The sequence below is a fragment of the Lytechinus variegatus genome, chromosome 16, assembly GCF_018143015.1.
Source record: "Lytechinus variegatus isolate NC3 chromosome 16, Lvar_3.0, whole genome shotgun sequence".
Lineage (NCBI taxonomy): Eukaryota > Metazoa > Echinodermata > Echinoidea > Temnopleuroida > Toxopneustidae > Lytechinus > Lytechinus variegatus.
Window position 1 is genome coordinate 5,238,331 of NC_054755.1, and position 16,583 is coordinate 5,254,913.

General features: G+C 37.8%; 1 protein-coding gene across 1 annotated transcript; it reads right to left on the reverse strand.

Moving 5' to 3' along the window:
- Positions 1-1,436: 1,436 nt before the first annotated feature.
- Positions 1,437-15,721, reverse strand: LOC121430189 (integumentary mucin C.1-like). Its single transcript, XM_041627467.1, has 4 exons — positions 15,548-15,721; positions 7,269-7,697; positions 6,594-6,685; positions 1,437-1,697 (listed from the first exon to the last, which is right to left on the reverse strand). The coding sequence occupies exons 1-4, from the start codon at positions 15,585-15,587 to the stop codon at positions 1,437-1,439; spliced, it is 822 nt and encodes a 273-aa protein (XP_041483401.1). The 5' UTR covers positions 15,588-15,721.
- Positions 15,722-16,583: the final 862 nt, after the last annotated feature.

A 16,583-nucleotide genomic window follows, 5' to 3' on the forward strand; every position in this document is an offset into this window, starting at 1 on the left:
AAACAGCTCGAAATATTTAAATTTCATTTCTTATTACATCTTATTACAACATCTCGCAAGATGCCCTTTTAACAGTGATTAGCATCATAATTGACCCAAAATCGAGTTTTACAGCTTAAAAATTGATTTTTTTTTCTCTCGCTATGCTTTCTATAGCGGGAAAATAAAGCCTAAATCAAAATATCTGTCTTGTCAATTAGAAATCACTTAAAAAAGCTTTGCTGAACTGCACCAAAATTCTCATTTTGACTTCTACTGTAAGTGCATTTTTGGCTTTGACCTCCCCCCCCCAAAAAAAAAAAACATTCTGCCTCCCCTGTCCCAGGTAGAGGAGAAAGACATATGTTGAGAATGGGCATGCCAGGATCAGATCACCTTGGTAATAATAATTATTGCAATGTGAATCTCCTAGAACAATAATTAAATGTACAAAGGTAACTACATATTTATTTTAATTTTATGTCTAAATCTACATGATCTATCATGAAATTATTTTCGTTTTAAATGTACAAGGGTAAAAAATTTTGCTCGCTCACACCTTTTATACATTTGGTCCTGTGTGTCATGTATGCCGCCTAAGCATTGTTGTCTAATTTTTTTTCCATATATTGTACAATTGAAATGCCTTGGTCTTGGCCTTGGCCTTGAGGTTTTCAGGCCTTGGCCTTGGCCTTGGGTTTCCATGCCTTGGCCTCAGCCTTGGTTATTGAAGCCTTGGCCTTGGGTATTAAAGCCTTGGCCTTGGCCTTGGAGGTTTGAGCCTTGACTACAACACTGGAGGGTATAGTAAATTTTAGTGTGCTTTTGTAAACCTTAAACTGTATACTTATAAACAGTATAAACAAAATTGCTTAGAAAAGAAATTTTTAAAAATGGAAAAATGCAACATTTGGCTGGAATTGACCAACAGACAGAATCTGACTACCGTGCTTTCGACTTTCGGCTGATCGAAATTTCCTGATTTTTCCTTCTTTTGAGGCATCTTTCCCTGATTTAAGGTATTTTCAATCAAATTTCCTGATATTTCCCTGACTGGAAAGAAGTAAAAAACTTTCCCTGATGGGCTGGGAACCCTGACCCCAAAATAGCACATTGTTGATTGTGTTTCCGGTTGAAAACCATGGAGGGGGGTCACTTCTTTAGGATGCAAATGTCAACTAATATTGATTTTGACAACGTTCTTTTATGCCTCCTTGGTCAACAAAGAACCAAATTTTAGACAAAGTGAACCCCCTTTAAAAAGCTTCTATGAGATTGTTACGTGTGGATGGGGGGGGGGGCTGAACCCCCAAAGTTTCATTACAAGAAGAGATGATATTACACAAAAGAAAAAGGAAAAATGGTGAAATTAATTACCATATATCAATTATCACATATTAGACTTTCATTGTAAAATGGTCAATTTTTTGCGTACATGTTTCACTCATTTGCAACTTTCAAGGAATTTTGCCCCATCCGCCATGTTGCGCCCCCCCCATGAATGCTACTGATTGGTACTTACACGAAGACACATACAAATTGACTGTCATCTTTCTCAGCTGGTAAGAGTCCTTGGATGTCGTGAAGTTTAAGATCAACTGCCAAAAGAAGGTGTCGTCTGACGAAAACTCAAGGACAAACCTGGAATACCCAGGTGACAAGCATGAAGACTTGGCGATGGACGCAGTGGAAGGTATCACATATTTTTTGTCATTTTCCTGTAAAATACATAAAAATAGAAAATTGAGAGTTACAGATGAAATTGGTATGAGAGCATGTTATTGAAGGGCTGTTTGAACCTCAAATCTCTAAATTTAGGAAACTTGAGGATCGCTGAGAATAAGTCATATTTTGGAAAATTGTCCTGATTGCAGTGATTGGGCACTGGAGTTGCCTACGCAGTGTTTGCTTCTTGATAGCGAATGTGCACAAGCCGAGACCCGAAGGTCGTTGAAAGTACTGAACCTGGGGCCCGCTGCATAAAAGTTACTATTATGTAAACCTTGCCATCCAATGGTAACTACCATGGTAACGCTGATCAACAGCCAATCAAAATCAAGGATTCCTTGCATGTTACCATTGGATTCCCTCGTGTGTGGGATTTACTACCTTCTTATCTAAAGGTAGATATTGTACTACTGTCTTTTCACACCTGGCTTAACAAATTAAAACAACAGGTATTATCAACCGGCTAAATGTAAATTCATTTCAGTCTTTAACTAATTCAAATTTACATGTAACGCTCTGACAGCATTCCAGATTTGTAAGTGTGAGCTTCATATTGAACACTGTACAGTGTACATGAGACAGATTTTTTTACTTCCTTTCTTTAATTAATAGTTCCAAATTCCTTACATTGATCATAATTATTTTCAGTATACATCAATAGATTTATCATACTTGTTTTTTGTCATACATGTATATTGGGGGGGGGGGGGTAATCTCTTGTCTCAATTATCATGACGAAAATCTCGCGTTTGAGAGCTGTATACCCCATTTTTCCTTATCATCAAATCTCTTCTCCCAGTAATACAAATCCTATTGCCCTCAAGCATGAAATTTAAGAATAGAAACACCTGTTTCTTGACCTCGGTCCGAAGATAATTCACCCCAGCATCTACGGTCACAGCAGGGGGCCACACACGATGGATTGCAATGTGTTCCGGCGAGCGCATGGAGTTCCATGTATACACGCGTTGATAGAAAGTTTTTCTTCCTTTCTTTCTTTCCTTCCTTCCTTCCTTCCTTCCTTCTTTCTTTCTTTCTTTCTTTCTTTCTCTCTCTCTCTCTCTTCCTTCCTTCCTTCCTTCCTTTCTTTCTTTCTTTCTCTCTCTCTCTTCCTTCCTTTCTTTCTTCCTTCCTTTCTTTCTTTCTTTCTTTCTTTCTCTCTGTCTGGCAGTCTAATTTTTTTCTTTCTAGACTTATTTTCTTCATCCACCCCTTTCTACACCTCTAAAGAACGTGCATTTGCCAATCATATCTGTAGTGAGGCCTATAAATGTCCTTTTCTCAAAGTTGAGGTGTAGGCCTATACATAGATAATACGTTTGCGATTAAAAAAATAGTTACAGGCATAGTTTGTATTTAAATTATGAATAAGACTTTGGGGTAAAAAAAAATAATGATTTCATATTTTTGTGCATATCAGCAGCATGATTATTATACTTTGTATGTTGGTATGCCATTACTTCTATTTTTCGAACGTTAAGACTGTTTCATTGCGCGAGTGAACCCATTTTCTTGCTGGACGGACAGAAACTATGCATGCATCGCGGTCCTTGCATGCTAAGCATACCGTAATTTTTATTCGCTTACTTTCCTTATTTCAAGGTCGATTTTCTTCGTTCGAAATTGAAAATGGACTAGTATTGGATGTCTGAATGTAATATGCCTTTGAAAACGTGATTAATATCGAATACAATAATTTCATTCCGAAGATCCTTCTACAGGCAGACAAGTCTTACGTAATAGCACAGCTGTTGTTTATCATTTCGTCCTTGGCTCAACGCTCATTTAGCTGGCCCGTGGTGGTGAAATCGAGACAAGGGGATTACCTGGCCAAGATGGGTTTATCGGGGTTGGAAAAGTTGTTTGAGATATTCCAAACACGAATCGGGGTATGAAACCGCAGTTTGCAGTCCGAAGTGAGGTCGAGAATCAAACGGGAAATTTTCGTAATGATAGTGTTGGCTTCTCTGCCTCCATGTATAGGGTCTAAGAAAACTTAATTTATGTTAATCATTATGCACACATGCTAAATTATTTTATTGCACAGCGCCCTCTTCATTCACACTGTGTCAATCTGGGCACGTGCTCAAATTTAAGTATTATTTTTTTTTATTGTTATGAGCTTTACTTCTACCTAGGTTGACTCTTTTTCTTGATTTTTTTATTTGATTTTTAATTTGTTGTTATCTTCAACAACCGTGGAGGGACCGGGGTTGGTTGGGGCTTGGGGTGGGTTGGAGCATTGTAGTTTTCTTTGGCGCCTTTGAAATAGATTTGTGCGGTGCTGCCCTCATTTTGTTTTTGTTGCAATGATAATTCAACACTTGTATTGTTAATAGGGATAGATTGGGGGCGGTGTTGAATGAATTAGTTTTGGAAGGGGTTGCAGTGTTTCGGCTTGCCCCGTGTTCCGGCTGGCCCCGGTCTCCCCTACAGTTGTATTTTAAAATTTTTGTGTTACATGCATGTTTATCTTTGTAAAGTCACATGGATTGGAAAGGAAGACCTTCGGGTTATAGTTATTTAGTTAATCTTTTTCCTTTCCTGGCATCCATGTGACTCTCCTTATCCTATTGTTTGTATATGTTGTATTATGTTTCATTATGCCGAATAAATAATAATAATAATAATGTAATGCAAAGGGGCCCAGGTCAGCAAGAAAATACTTTTAAACAATCAATGATTTGTGAAGAGCAGTCTGTCACAGTCTCCTACAAACTGCAATTAAAACAGCGTTTGACAAAAAACATTTTCTGACCACAAAATATTAATGATCCATGACATTTGCTCTGGCATCATTTGCAATTCTACACATTGATCAAATGACCAACTTCAACCCTGGGTTCAACATGATACCTTACCCTAAACCTAACATAAAACCCTATTGCCACCCTTACACTAAGCCTACTTTGTACATCTTAGATGAAATTAGGCCCAGAACAATTGTCGCTGGAGCAAACAATGTGTCACCAGTCAACCACAGACATTAATGTTCAACTCTGAATAGTACGCTCTTTAAAACCCGTATCAACAAGAACAGCACCAATGGTAGTAATCTGATATTATCTAAAAACAGTTTCCTGATTTCTCTTGAGAACTTGTTCTAAGTAAAAGAAGGTTGGCACTTCATTTTGAGATACAAGGTTTAACACTAAGACTCGATTAATGGGGGGGGGGGTGTCGATTGACCCCCTCCAAGTCCTCATAATTTACTAATACCCTTTTTACACAGGATTTTCTTAACCCCGGACTATCGCTAACCCCGTACTATCCTTAACCCCGTACTATTTTTTTTTTCCTTTTCACACATGCCAAATTGTTATTGCTAACCCCGGATAACGAATGCTTGCTTTTCACACACAAAACTTGCTGACCCCGGACTAGTGATAGCTCATGAATATTCACGATCGTCGATGAGGAAAGTATTAAAACACGAATTCCAACTCGCTGACTTATTGCATGCGCTCTTTCTCATGGCCGTGTTTGCTGTTCATGAATATTCATTATGCTTTATACCTCTGATTGAACAAAAGGGCCGGCTCTGTTGCGGGGCATGAATGGGAGCGCTAAGCCCACTTTCACTTTACACTAGTGATCTTAACCCCGTACTATCGCTCTTAGCACCGCAATTGCTGGGATAACCCTGCTTTTTTGCAGGGCCAAATAATCCTGTACTACATGTATAGATGGGGTTAGCCAACTTGGCAAAAATGCTGTGTAAAAAGAAAGTGGGCTAAGCTTAACCCCATACTATAGGTGGGGCTAAATGGCAATTTAGCCCCACCTATAGTACGGGGTTAAGGAAATTTTAGCGTGTGTAAAAAGGGTATAAATCACTCTCTAATTATGACGTCGAAGGACTGTCAATATTTTATGACTACTCTGTGACCGCTGCGGACGCAAGGTTATCTTTTCACGTCTATTTTCTTTCAAATCTTGAGCATCTTTTGTTCAGTATTAGCCACCACACTCAGTGAAATCGCCCACTACAGACAGCCAGCTGCTTGCTCTGACTGAGATAATTATATTATATTGGATGGCTCTGAATAGAATACATGAAATATTCCACGAGTTTGGGTAAATATTCCACTCATCTGCGATTCGTGGAATATTGGCCCCTACGAGTGGAATATTTCTGGTATTTCATGAAATAACGCCATCCAATATACATGTACATGTAATTATCATCATCTATCCCACCCCACCCCCCCCCCAGGGAGAAATTTTATTTAACAAGTCACTTATATGCCATCACTTCATAGGATCAATTTTGGTCGTTGACATGCAACTTGCACTATAGTTCATTATGACGTTACATGTATGGAGAGTACGGTAGTTGTGCTCCATGCTGCATTCCCGCACGCACCCTAAACTGTTGAATAAGCTCTCATATTCAATAGCAAATTTTGTACAGGAGTCTATGGGATATTCGTCGGATTTCGGTCCTCTTTAGAGATACGCTCTGATACTGCACGGGCAATTGATGCAGATCAAAATACGCGTTTTTAATGCATCGCTAGAACACTCTATATAGATGATATACTATTTCAAATAAGCACCAACTGACCAATCATGTACATGTACTTTGCATGCTAATGAATATTCAGAAAAGGGATACAATCATGAATATATAATGTCAAAGTTTAGAGGATCAATAAAGCATTTGAAAAATATGTTACTCACTATAAGGATATTGGATATTACATGTATATCTAGGAAAATTGAATATTTTGTAACGAATCCTTGCTTATTACACCATAACACATTTTTCAGGAAGATAGAATTTATGTTTAAGACATACAGGCATTTGAAAATCAAGCAATGTGTTTGGCAGAGTTTGGGAACAAGCAATACCCCATGGCATCAAAAAAGAGATTTACACTTACATAAATAATTGTTCCATCGAAGTCCATCAGCATACAGAGTTTACCGCTTTTATCTGTTACTTTCCATCGAGATTCAGGTGTAGACGTTGTCACTAGTAGGAAGATTGTCATTGTGAAATGAATTTTGTCAAAACGAATGGACAAAATTCATGAAATACTTAATAAATAATATCTTTATGGGTTCAGAAACTCATTTGTAGGAGAAAAAATAACAACTGAAAGTGAAGTGCAAATCAGTTTTATAGATTGACAATTCACCAAACATGCAAAAAGTGAAAATTTCATCAAAATTGGAAGTAAATAGTCAAGTCATTAGACAATGAAATTTTGCATTAATTATGTTTTATTTTAATAAAAGCTAAAAAATATAGAACATTGTAAAAGATTAATAAAAAAATACATGACACAATTAAATATTCTGAAATTCATATTAGGCACTTTCTAGAATGCCAAGGAACTAATTATTATTTTAGGAACACTGAAAAATATATACATGTACACAGAACAGAGTTCTACACTGTATAAAATTGTAGAAATTAGTTTAAAAAACACATCAAATCCCTTCATTTTTTTACATAATGATATGCATGATTGAAACTATCTAGATTATGTGCAGTTATATGTTGCACAGAAATATAGGAAAAACAAATTTCTACAATGAAAGTCTGTTCTTACATGGTTGTTCTGTAGTGGAAACGTTGCTAGGAGTGGTTGTCATGTTGATGGTCGTCATGTTGCTAGGAGTGGTTGTCATGTTGATGGTCGTCATGTTGCTAGGAGTGGTTGTCATGTTGATGGTCGTCATGTTGCTGGGAGTGGTAGTCATGTTCATTGTTGTCATGTTGCTTGGAGTTGTCATATTAGATGTAGTTGTCGGAGCTGCAGTTGTTGTATGAGCAGCTGTTGTTGTATGAGCAGCTGTTGTTGTATGAGCAGCGGTTGTTGTAGGAGCAGCGGTTGTAGGAGCAGCGGTTGTTGTAGGAGCAGTGGTTGTTGTACGAGCTGCAGTTGTTGTAGGAGCAGCGGTTGTTGTATGAGCAGCGGTTGCTGTAGGAGTTGTTGTAGGAGATGCGGACGTGGCTAAGATACTTCCTACAGCCAGCACTAAAAGATTGAGGAAAAAACAAATATACAATCTTAAATGAAGCCAGCTCACTCAGACACTGTATTTCTCTCCTAGAAAGACAGGGACAAGATAGACCAGGGTCCCGTCTTAGAAAGATTAAGTTAACGTTTGATCCAATTAATCATAACTCTATAGAAATCCATCAGTGTCATAACTTTTTTACAGGAAATTTGCACAATGTCATTGGTAAACAAAGAGAAGCACAGTGAATTTGCAAGAAAACATGGAATGCATGAATATACATCATATCAATATTTTGAACAAATATGCATAATAGATGTTGATGTTGCTGGCCATCCATAGTTGCGATTAATCAGATCAAACGCAACTCTTACAAAGACGGGTCCCAGATAAATTAACAACCAAATCAACTCAACTTTCACAGAAAAAAATTAACATTCAGATTATCACACAAAAAATCTTGTTTTTAATTTAAAAAAGATACTTTGAGTTACAAATTGTTTGCATTCCTACATTTACTTTTATAGTGTTATGGGGGGCATTGTGGTCTGGTGGCTACGAGTCTTGTCTTTCATGCAGAGGGAGGTGGTTTCGAATCCAAGCCAACCCTGCAAGAAATTAAGTCACATTGTGCTGCCTTTAACCCAGGTCAAGGCGAATAGGTACCCGGGAGGATTTATTCCTTGAAGCTTTCTTGCCCATATGGCGTCTAAGCTACGGCCAGGGTAAAAGTATGATACCATATACATGTATCAAAGGGCAGTTGAGTATAGTAACTGTGCTAAATAAATGGACGTATTATCATTATTTTTAACACTGAACAGATGGGCTTGAATGTGATTAAACAATGGGTTACTGTGACAAATATTCAGAATTATCATCCATATAGAGCGTTTTAATGATACCTTAAAAATGTGTATTTTGGTCTGCATCAATTGCCCGTGCAGTATCAGAGAGTATCCCTAAAAAGGGTCGAAATCCGACGAATATCCCATAAGCTCCTGTACAAAATTTGCCGTTGAGTATGAGACCATAATCAAGTCTAGTACGCATGCGCGAATGTGTGAAATATACAATGCGTTCAATGAAAGCAATGCGATGCGCAGCATAGATCACAATTACGCTCAATGACGTCATAATGAACTATACGAAAGTCGCATGTCAGCGACCTACATTGATCCTGTGAAGTGATGATGCCAGAATATGACTTGTTCACTTAAATTTCTCCCCCTTTTTCTTGGGGGGTGGGATAAATGAAAATTATATTGGATGGCTTTTTTCATAATATACTAGAAATATTCCACTCGTTAGGGCCAATATTCCAAAAATCTGCAATTCGTAAAATATTTGCCCAAACTCTTGGAATATTTTGGTATTCCATTCTGAGCCATCCAATATAAAATAAATATTCCTGCTTTAAATCATTTTGCATTTAATGCATTCCTAATAAATTAAAAACTCATATTTCCTGAATCTAACAGAACATTGCAGAACCTCCATAGAAATAATATGACCTTGCATCATTCATCAGGGAACTGGTTGTGTATTTTTTTTCTTTACAATGATAGCATAATCTCTCTGCTCTAAGGAAAAAAAGATGATACTATCACTATATCAATGATTGCAATTAATGTATTTTTATCTTTCTCAGTGCTTAAAAAAATCTTGTCATCATTCAACAAACTACACATTAGATATATGTTCAGCAATTGCTCAGTAGAATAAACACATTTTCTTTTGTCAACTGTTTTCTCTCTGAGTTCCTGTTTCTAATAGCTTTGTAGGTATTTGTTTATTTTATTATTAACAAGGAGACTTTTACAAAGGAAGTGCTTCCTATTAAATCTTCTTACTGCATTATTGTGCTGTCCAGTCTACATCTACGAAAGGAAATGTTGGGCTTCAGAAAAGTAGCTTCCCTCTCAGAGAGCCAGACGGGAATCACTATCCCGTTTTTTTTTCTTTCTCCATGGGAAATTCAATAAAAATACATAATTATGTAACATTCCTTATCAATATAATACCAATCATTCATGTTTGATTGTGCTGTCATTTTATCAAATTTTATCCAATTCAATATAGTCAAATTGGCTGCAATATCTGGATATCTTTAATGAAACCATAAATATACATATTTTTCATTAATTCATTTTCCTCCAGGCAAACGACATATTATGGGGTCATTATTCCTATGTGACTTATGGTTGTGCCAAAGGACAATTTGTTTTAAACCCAGGAGCAATATATTGGAGCTCTTTTACAATTTCCAAGGGTAATTTTGGATAGCTTGGGGTGAATTGCCCTTTGGCCAAGCTCTGTAATCTACTTTATTTTTAATTGTCCTTACAATCAATACAGCACCAAAGTTTTCAACGTTTCTTATCTGTATCAACTTATTTACTTTGATTTCAATTTTTTTAATGTTTAACAGGCTTTTTCGTTTGTACCAACAGGTTTTGCTCTGATGCACATTCCTTTTTTATGTTTATTATTTTTGTTCATTCTTAGAGGGATTTCATCAGGAAGGAAGCCCCACCCCTCCCTCTATCCCCTAGAAAATGGTATTTGAAACACCCATTTGGCTATAGTCATTAGTCATGGTTGGTTAATACTGCCCTCTGACCCCCTGACCAATTTACCCTACTGATTGGCCTCAGCGCTCCTCTTATTGGCTTGAGGTATTTACATGTATGAACCCAGTTTAAATGTTTTTCTTGTTCATGCTGTAAAAAATGTACAGTAAACGTACCCTAGTCTATAGACATAAAATTGCCATTTTCCCTATTAATGATCTAAAAATTTAAGGCCTCCAATGAAATAAATCTAAAAGTAACTTCAGAAGCTCCATTTTAACAACAGTTGTGTGAGTGTGCTTGTATGTTATCACCATATGACACATTCATATTTGTATCCATTGTACATTTGTACGCTACTGTACATATGTTGGATTGATGGAAATATAATTTCAGACTTTTTCAAATATACTATAGGGAGAAAATGGTGTTCGGAAAAGGAAAAAATAAAAAAATGCCTCCCTCTTGCTATTATTTCTTCAAAAAAAATTTCATTTATTAATTTTTTTTTTTGGGGGGGGAGTTTCTGAATGCCCCATGCAAACAAATACTGCTTATTGATTGCAAATTGATAAAGTATACAGAGGCTTAGTAGTAATAAAATGAAATAAGGCTAAAGTCTTGTTTACATATCAAACAATATCAAATTTACATTTCACATGAGTTACAAATGGTGCAACAACATTTCTATATAGTAATAATAATATAGGGTATTTATATTGCGCACACATCCACCTTGTTAGGTGCTCAAGGCGCTCCTATCTATACAAACAATTCGAACTTTTTCACAATCAGGTCAGCAGTATGCTTCTTGTGACTAATTTAATCAGCCTAACATGTGCTCTGTATTCTAACAATTCTCTAGCAGGCATATGAAGTACAGTGACATGTATATTGAAAATGGAATTCGTAATACACATCTAGTTGAATTAATTTACACGTTGAATGTAAGCCTGACCTGGGGCACTGGAAGGGGAGGGGGGGGGGGAATGGAAGAATAGAAAAAAGAAAAGAAAATAACTTAAGCCATATATTTTTAAGGACAATGATGTCTCAAATCTACACCATGTGCTTGTAGAGTTCAGTAATAGTATAGGTTTTAATGTACATATACACAATAATTAGCTGCTCTTTATAATTATTTTGTGTATATTATTGACAAAATTAAATGCGTAAAGACAAAATTATTGACTTTCCTTGATAGAAGCCAAGTGCATTTTTCCTTGCATTTGTCATTCTTTGTCACTGTACATTAGACACAGAGAATGCAAGGAGGAATCTCAAGGAGGAATCTGTGAGTTTTATCCCCAAAATTTTGGCAAAAATCATGAGCGGTGCTAGATAAAAAATGTGTGCATTTGCCATTTGCCGATAAATATCATGAATCTCACCTCGATGCTAGAAATATCCCAGACACTAGACCAGTTGAAGAGGGATTTAGCATCGAGGTGAGATTCATGATATTTATCGGCAAATGCACTAATTTTTTTATCTACCACCGGTCATGATTTTGCCACCCTCTATACGCATCTTGTAGCTAGGCTACATAACAAAGAAGACAAGATGGCAACAATAACAGACTGTGAGTAAAGGCCCCTGCTCTTTTTATTTTTTGATATTTTTCAACTTTATTTGAATAAATACATGCACCATTAGTGATTGTGGAAAGGAAATAGTTGTAGCCCATTAACATAATGTTTGTACCTAAAGTCAAACCCCCCCAAAAATGTGTGATTTTGATAAAAGTTTCACCATGGGAAAAAGGACGGTGCGTGTAGTGTAATGGCATCCCATCCCTGGCTCCGTTTTTTATATTTATCGACCGATCGATGCAAGTATTCTTTTTAATCTAAGTTGGCACTGCTCATGATATTGTCGCCCTCTATACACGCTTCTGTATCTAGGTATCGATAACAAAGACGGCAAGATGGCGACAGAAAGTAAATGCTCGTGCTCTTAATCATTTTTTCGAATTTACTTCTACTACTATTTATTGATTAAATAGACGCACCGTTATCAGATTCGGGGGGGGGGGTAAATATTGTTTTGGCCCATTACGTTAGCTAGTTTGGGCTCAATACCCTAAGTATGGCAGCGTATCCTATTGCCGGACACCTTCATTTCAGTGCTTTAAGAATGACAACTAAAGGAAATACAATCAAGAAAAACTTGCACTTGCTATTCCAAATATTATGAAAATTATGAATATGATGAAATTATTTTATATTTACCAACCATTTTTCTTTTCCTCGCACTTGCCACATACCCCTCCACGAAAATCAATTATTTTCATGCGTGACAAATAACATCATGATTTCGGACGCATGCCGGATGGGTAAAGATCCTTCATTATATTGATGTGAGAACAAATTTGCGTGATTTTTTTCTTCTCATATCAATTATCATATGAGTAAATTCTAAGTTTTTGTTTGCTTTTTTTAAATCGAATCTGAGCAGATGTTGGTAATAAATTTGAGTTTGATAACTTATTTCATTATTTTTTTTTGTTAGCTGCATGTTCCATGGCACTTTCCAATATTATGCTCGTTCGTATCGTGACGCTCATCAAGTTCTATCTATGTGCTGCCGATCGTCGATGGTAATACTCACAGTGAACCTCGCACATGGTATACCTTTGAATCTAGCCGACGACGATCGCCCACAATACACCTCACCTCAACATTTGATCGAAGGAGCGTATGAGATTGAAATTCGGCAAATCAGGCCCATATTTCCATAAGAAAATATATCAATTGTCAATGAAAAACTATGTTATAAAATATTTTAAGCTTTTTCTGCAATCTTGTTTTATGTATTGCTCTGTGAAATTGAATTGCGGAAGTCTTACGGTACAATTTTTTTTTCTAACGCAGTATGCGCATCCGGAATCACAGTGTCCGGCACTTGTTCACTGATACCACCCTGCCTGTGGGGAATCTAGAGGTAGGACTATGGTATGCCAATGTTGTACAGAGCACACACTTTAAAAAATCATTAAAATATCACTTTTGTGACCAAAATTACTAATTTCCATACAGTTGCAATTTAATTTTCATTAGTAACTTGGGAATAATTTTTTCATTCACCAGAGCGCTCAAAAACTTGAATTTTGGGCATATATTTGTGTACGCCCTCTATTGGTGGAAAGTAATATGGCAAGAAAATTTTCATTTTTTGATCTCTATTTTTAATTAAGAAAAAAATGATTTAAAGAATCAATGTATGAATAATAGATGTAATGGAAACTGTCAGTGTAAAAAAAATCAAGCATTTGCCCCAAAGAAAAAGAGAAAATAAGCCAAACATTGCCACCCTTATTTTGCCACACATGGAGATATAACTGAGAACAAGGTTATATCATAACCGGCAATCCGATTTTAGGGGTCTAAATTATTTTAGGTTGCTAACTTCAGTTCAGGCAACAGCAGTGCAGTGCGTACGTATGCTATTAGTATTATAATTTATAGGATTACTTCTACACGCCTATGTAGTAGATGTAGATGATGTAAAGTTGTATTTACCAATGGGGTATCATGCGATATATAGGGGCAGGGGGGGGGTGGTATACCCATAAGTGCTCAGAGTCAGATATACCCCCTATTATGCCCCAAATAATAAAACCCCCTAAAACCAAGGCGTGCTGCATGGCATTATATTTCTTCATTGCATACCCCCCTCCCCCTGGCCCGGCCATGACTACCGGTAGTCCCGGGTCACGTGACACCCCAACGGCTTTAGGTATACCGTTCCGTCATTCTATTTCTATACCCCCCCGGCCCCTATATATATATATATATATCGCCCACCCATGGAGCTGTTGCCTGAAGTTAGCAACCTAAAATAATTTAGACCCCTAAAATACAGGATTGCCTCATAACCTTGTTCATTGAATGAGTGGTGTCCGGTATTTAGTAATATACAATATTACATGACTATTAAAATGTGTGTGATCACCGTGGCCGTGGGAAAACTTACGGTATGTCATGTGTAGAGCAATGGCATGAATGGTATCCCGACCCAGGCTTCATGGAGAGTAAGCCTACGTCACTTGTTCACTGCTACCATCTGGCCTGTGGAGAATCTACAGGTAGGACTATGGTATGCCAATGCTGTATAGAGCACACACTTTAAAAAATCATTAAAATATCACTTTTGTGACCAAAATTACTAATTTCCATATAGTTTTAATTTATTTATCATTAGTAATGTGGGAATAATTTTTGTATTCACCAGAGCGCTCAAAAACTTGAATTTTGGGCATATTTTTGTGTACGCCCTCTTTTGGTGGAAAGTAATATGGCAAGAAAATTTTCTTTTTTTGATCTCTGTTTTTAATTAAGAAAAAAATGATTTAAAGAATCAAATTTAAATAAGAGTCAAGTTGTATCAATAATAAGTGTATTGGGAACTGTCAGTGTAAAAAAAATCAGGCATTTGCCCCAAAGAAAAAGAGAAAATAAGCCAAACATTGCCACCTTTATTTTGTCACACATGGAGATATAACTGAGAACAAGGTTATATTATAACCTTGTTCATTGAATGAGTGGCCTACGTATAGTCAAGGAGCTTTCAGCTCCTTGGTATGTGTTGAAAGCTCCTTGCTTCTACTCTCCAGAAGCCTCCAATCTATTCTGGCCCACTCATTCAATGAACAAGGATATAATATAACCTTGTACTCAGTTATATCTCCATGTGTGACAAAATAAGGGTGGCAATGTTTGGCTTATTTTCTCTTTTTCTTTGGGGCAAATGCTTGATTTTTTTACACTGACAGTTTCCATTAGACCTGTTAATTCATACTGCTTGGCTCTTATTTAAATTTGATTCTTTATATCATTTTTTCTTAATTAAAAATAGAGATCAAAAAATGAAAATTTTCTTGCCATATTACTTTCCACCAATAGAGGGCATACACAAAAATATGCCCAAAATTCAAGTTTTTGAGTGCTCTGGTGAATACAAAAATTATTCCCACATTACTATTAATGATAAATAAATTAAAACTATGAAAATTAGTAATTTTGGTCACAAAAGTGATATTTTAATGATTTTTTTAGAGTGTGTGCTCTATACAGCATTGGCATACCATAGTCCTACCTGTAGATTCTCCACAGGCCAGATGGTAGCAGAGAACAAGTGTTCTGGCCCACTCACTGTGCTCCGCGCCGTGCCCAGCCCCAGTGAAAAGCGGTCTGCAGCTCTGCGGCTTGTGCCTTCTCTCATATTTTAATGTTCTTCTTCAAATCATGAGACAAATTACAGATTTTATAATAATCAACTGTATTATGACTTACCTATAAATACAGAAGACATTGAGCATGAAAACCGCGCCATGATTTGAGTTTTGGAGAAATAATCTTCAAATTGTTAACTTGTACAATTTTGAGTAAAGAATTAATCTGTTGTCTCACGCACGATGCGGCAAACTGAAATTGCGACGTTTCGACTGCAACTGCCTATACTACTAGTCTTCGTCAGGCAATGAGGTGGACACTCGCTGCGCGCGCATTTTATACCGTATAGGCTACGGGCCGTCGGTGCCGGAACCGCCGTGGTGTGATTGGTCAGCGCAACACAGCCGGCCAATCAGAAGCCGCGGACGGTGCGATCGCCGTGGGGCTTGCAGACGTCGGGGAAAACCCGTCGGCTGCAGTCGGCGGGGGAAACCCGCCGGCTGCAGTCGGCGGGGAAAACCCGCCGGCTGCAGTCGGCGGGGAAAACCCGCCGGCTGTAGTCGGCATGGAAAGCGGGCGATTTGCGGACGTCGAGGAGTGAACCGCGGTAGCTGTGCAAAAACTAATGCGGTTGGATGCGGACGTCGGAGGGCGGTCGACCGGTGAGCAACGGGCGGTCGTAGGGGGCGCATGTCGGCGAATGGTCGGAAGCCATTCTTCAGGGATGTCAATGCCGTTATCCCTGTTCACATTATTAGGATGAAGACGAATTTGGATAGCCTCTATTTAACACGCCGTGTGTACAGTGCTTATCCCGCGCTATACAGCTTACCTCGTCCCAATTGGGAGGGTGATCTGCATTCCAACATTTCCAAGCATGCTCTGCAACTACCGAACTATCTATGCGTCGGTGCTTGACATCTCTGCTCGTTAACGGGTCTGCCCGTTTCCCCGATGTAAACCTTGTCACAAGCCCCGCATGGTATCTTGTAAACAACGTCATCGAGTCTGCCGGGCAGCGCGGGGTCTTTGGGGCGCACTAACTGTTTACGGATAGTAGTGTCAGACTTGAAAACCGCGCAATGTCTTCTTCGGCGACGTTCTTTCTCTTAGTTACACGGTTGAGAAAGGAGCGCGGGTATGGTTGGAACTACCC

Bases quoted from the DNA above. Each gene is read 5' to 3' on its own strand.
- LOC121430189 (XM_041627467.1), bottom strand. From the start codon at position 15,587: ATGGCGCGGTTTTCATGCTCAATGTCTTCTGTATTTATAG. The intron at 7,698-15,547 runs GTAAGTCATAAT...TCAATCTTTTAG, and splicing joins AATGTCTTCTGTATTTATAG to TGCTGGCTGTAGGAAGTATC. The intron at 1,698-6,593 runs GTAAGTGTAAAT...TGTATTTTACAG, and splicing joins TCGATGGAACAATTATTTAT to GAAAATGACAAAAAATATGT.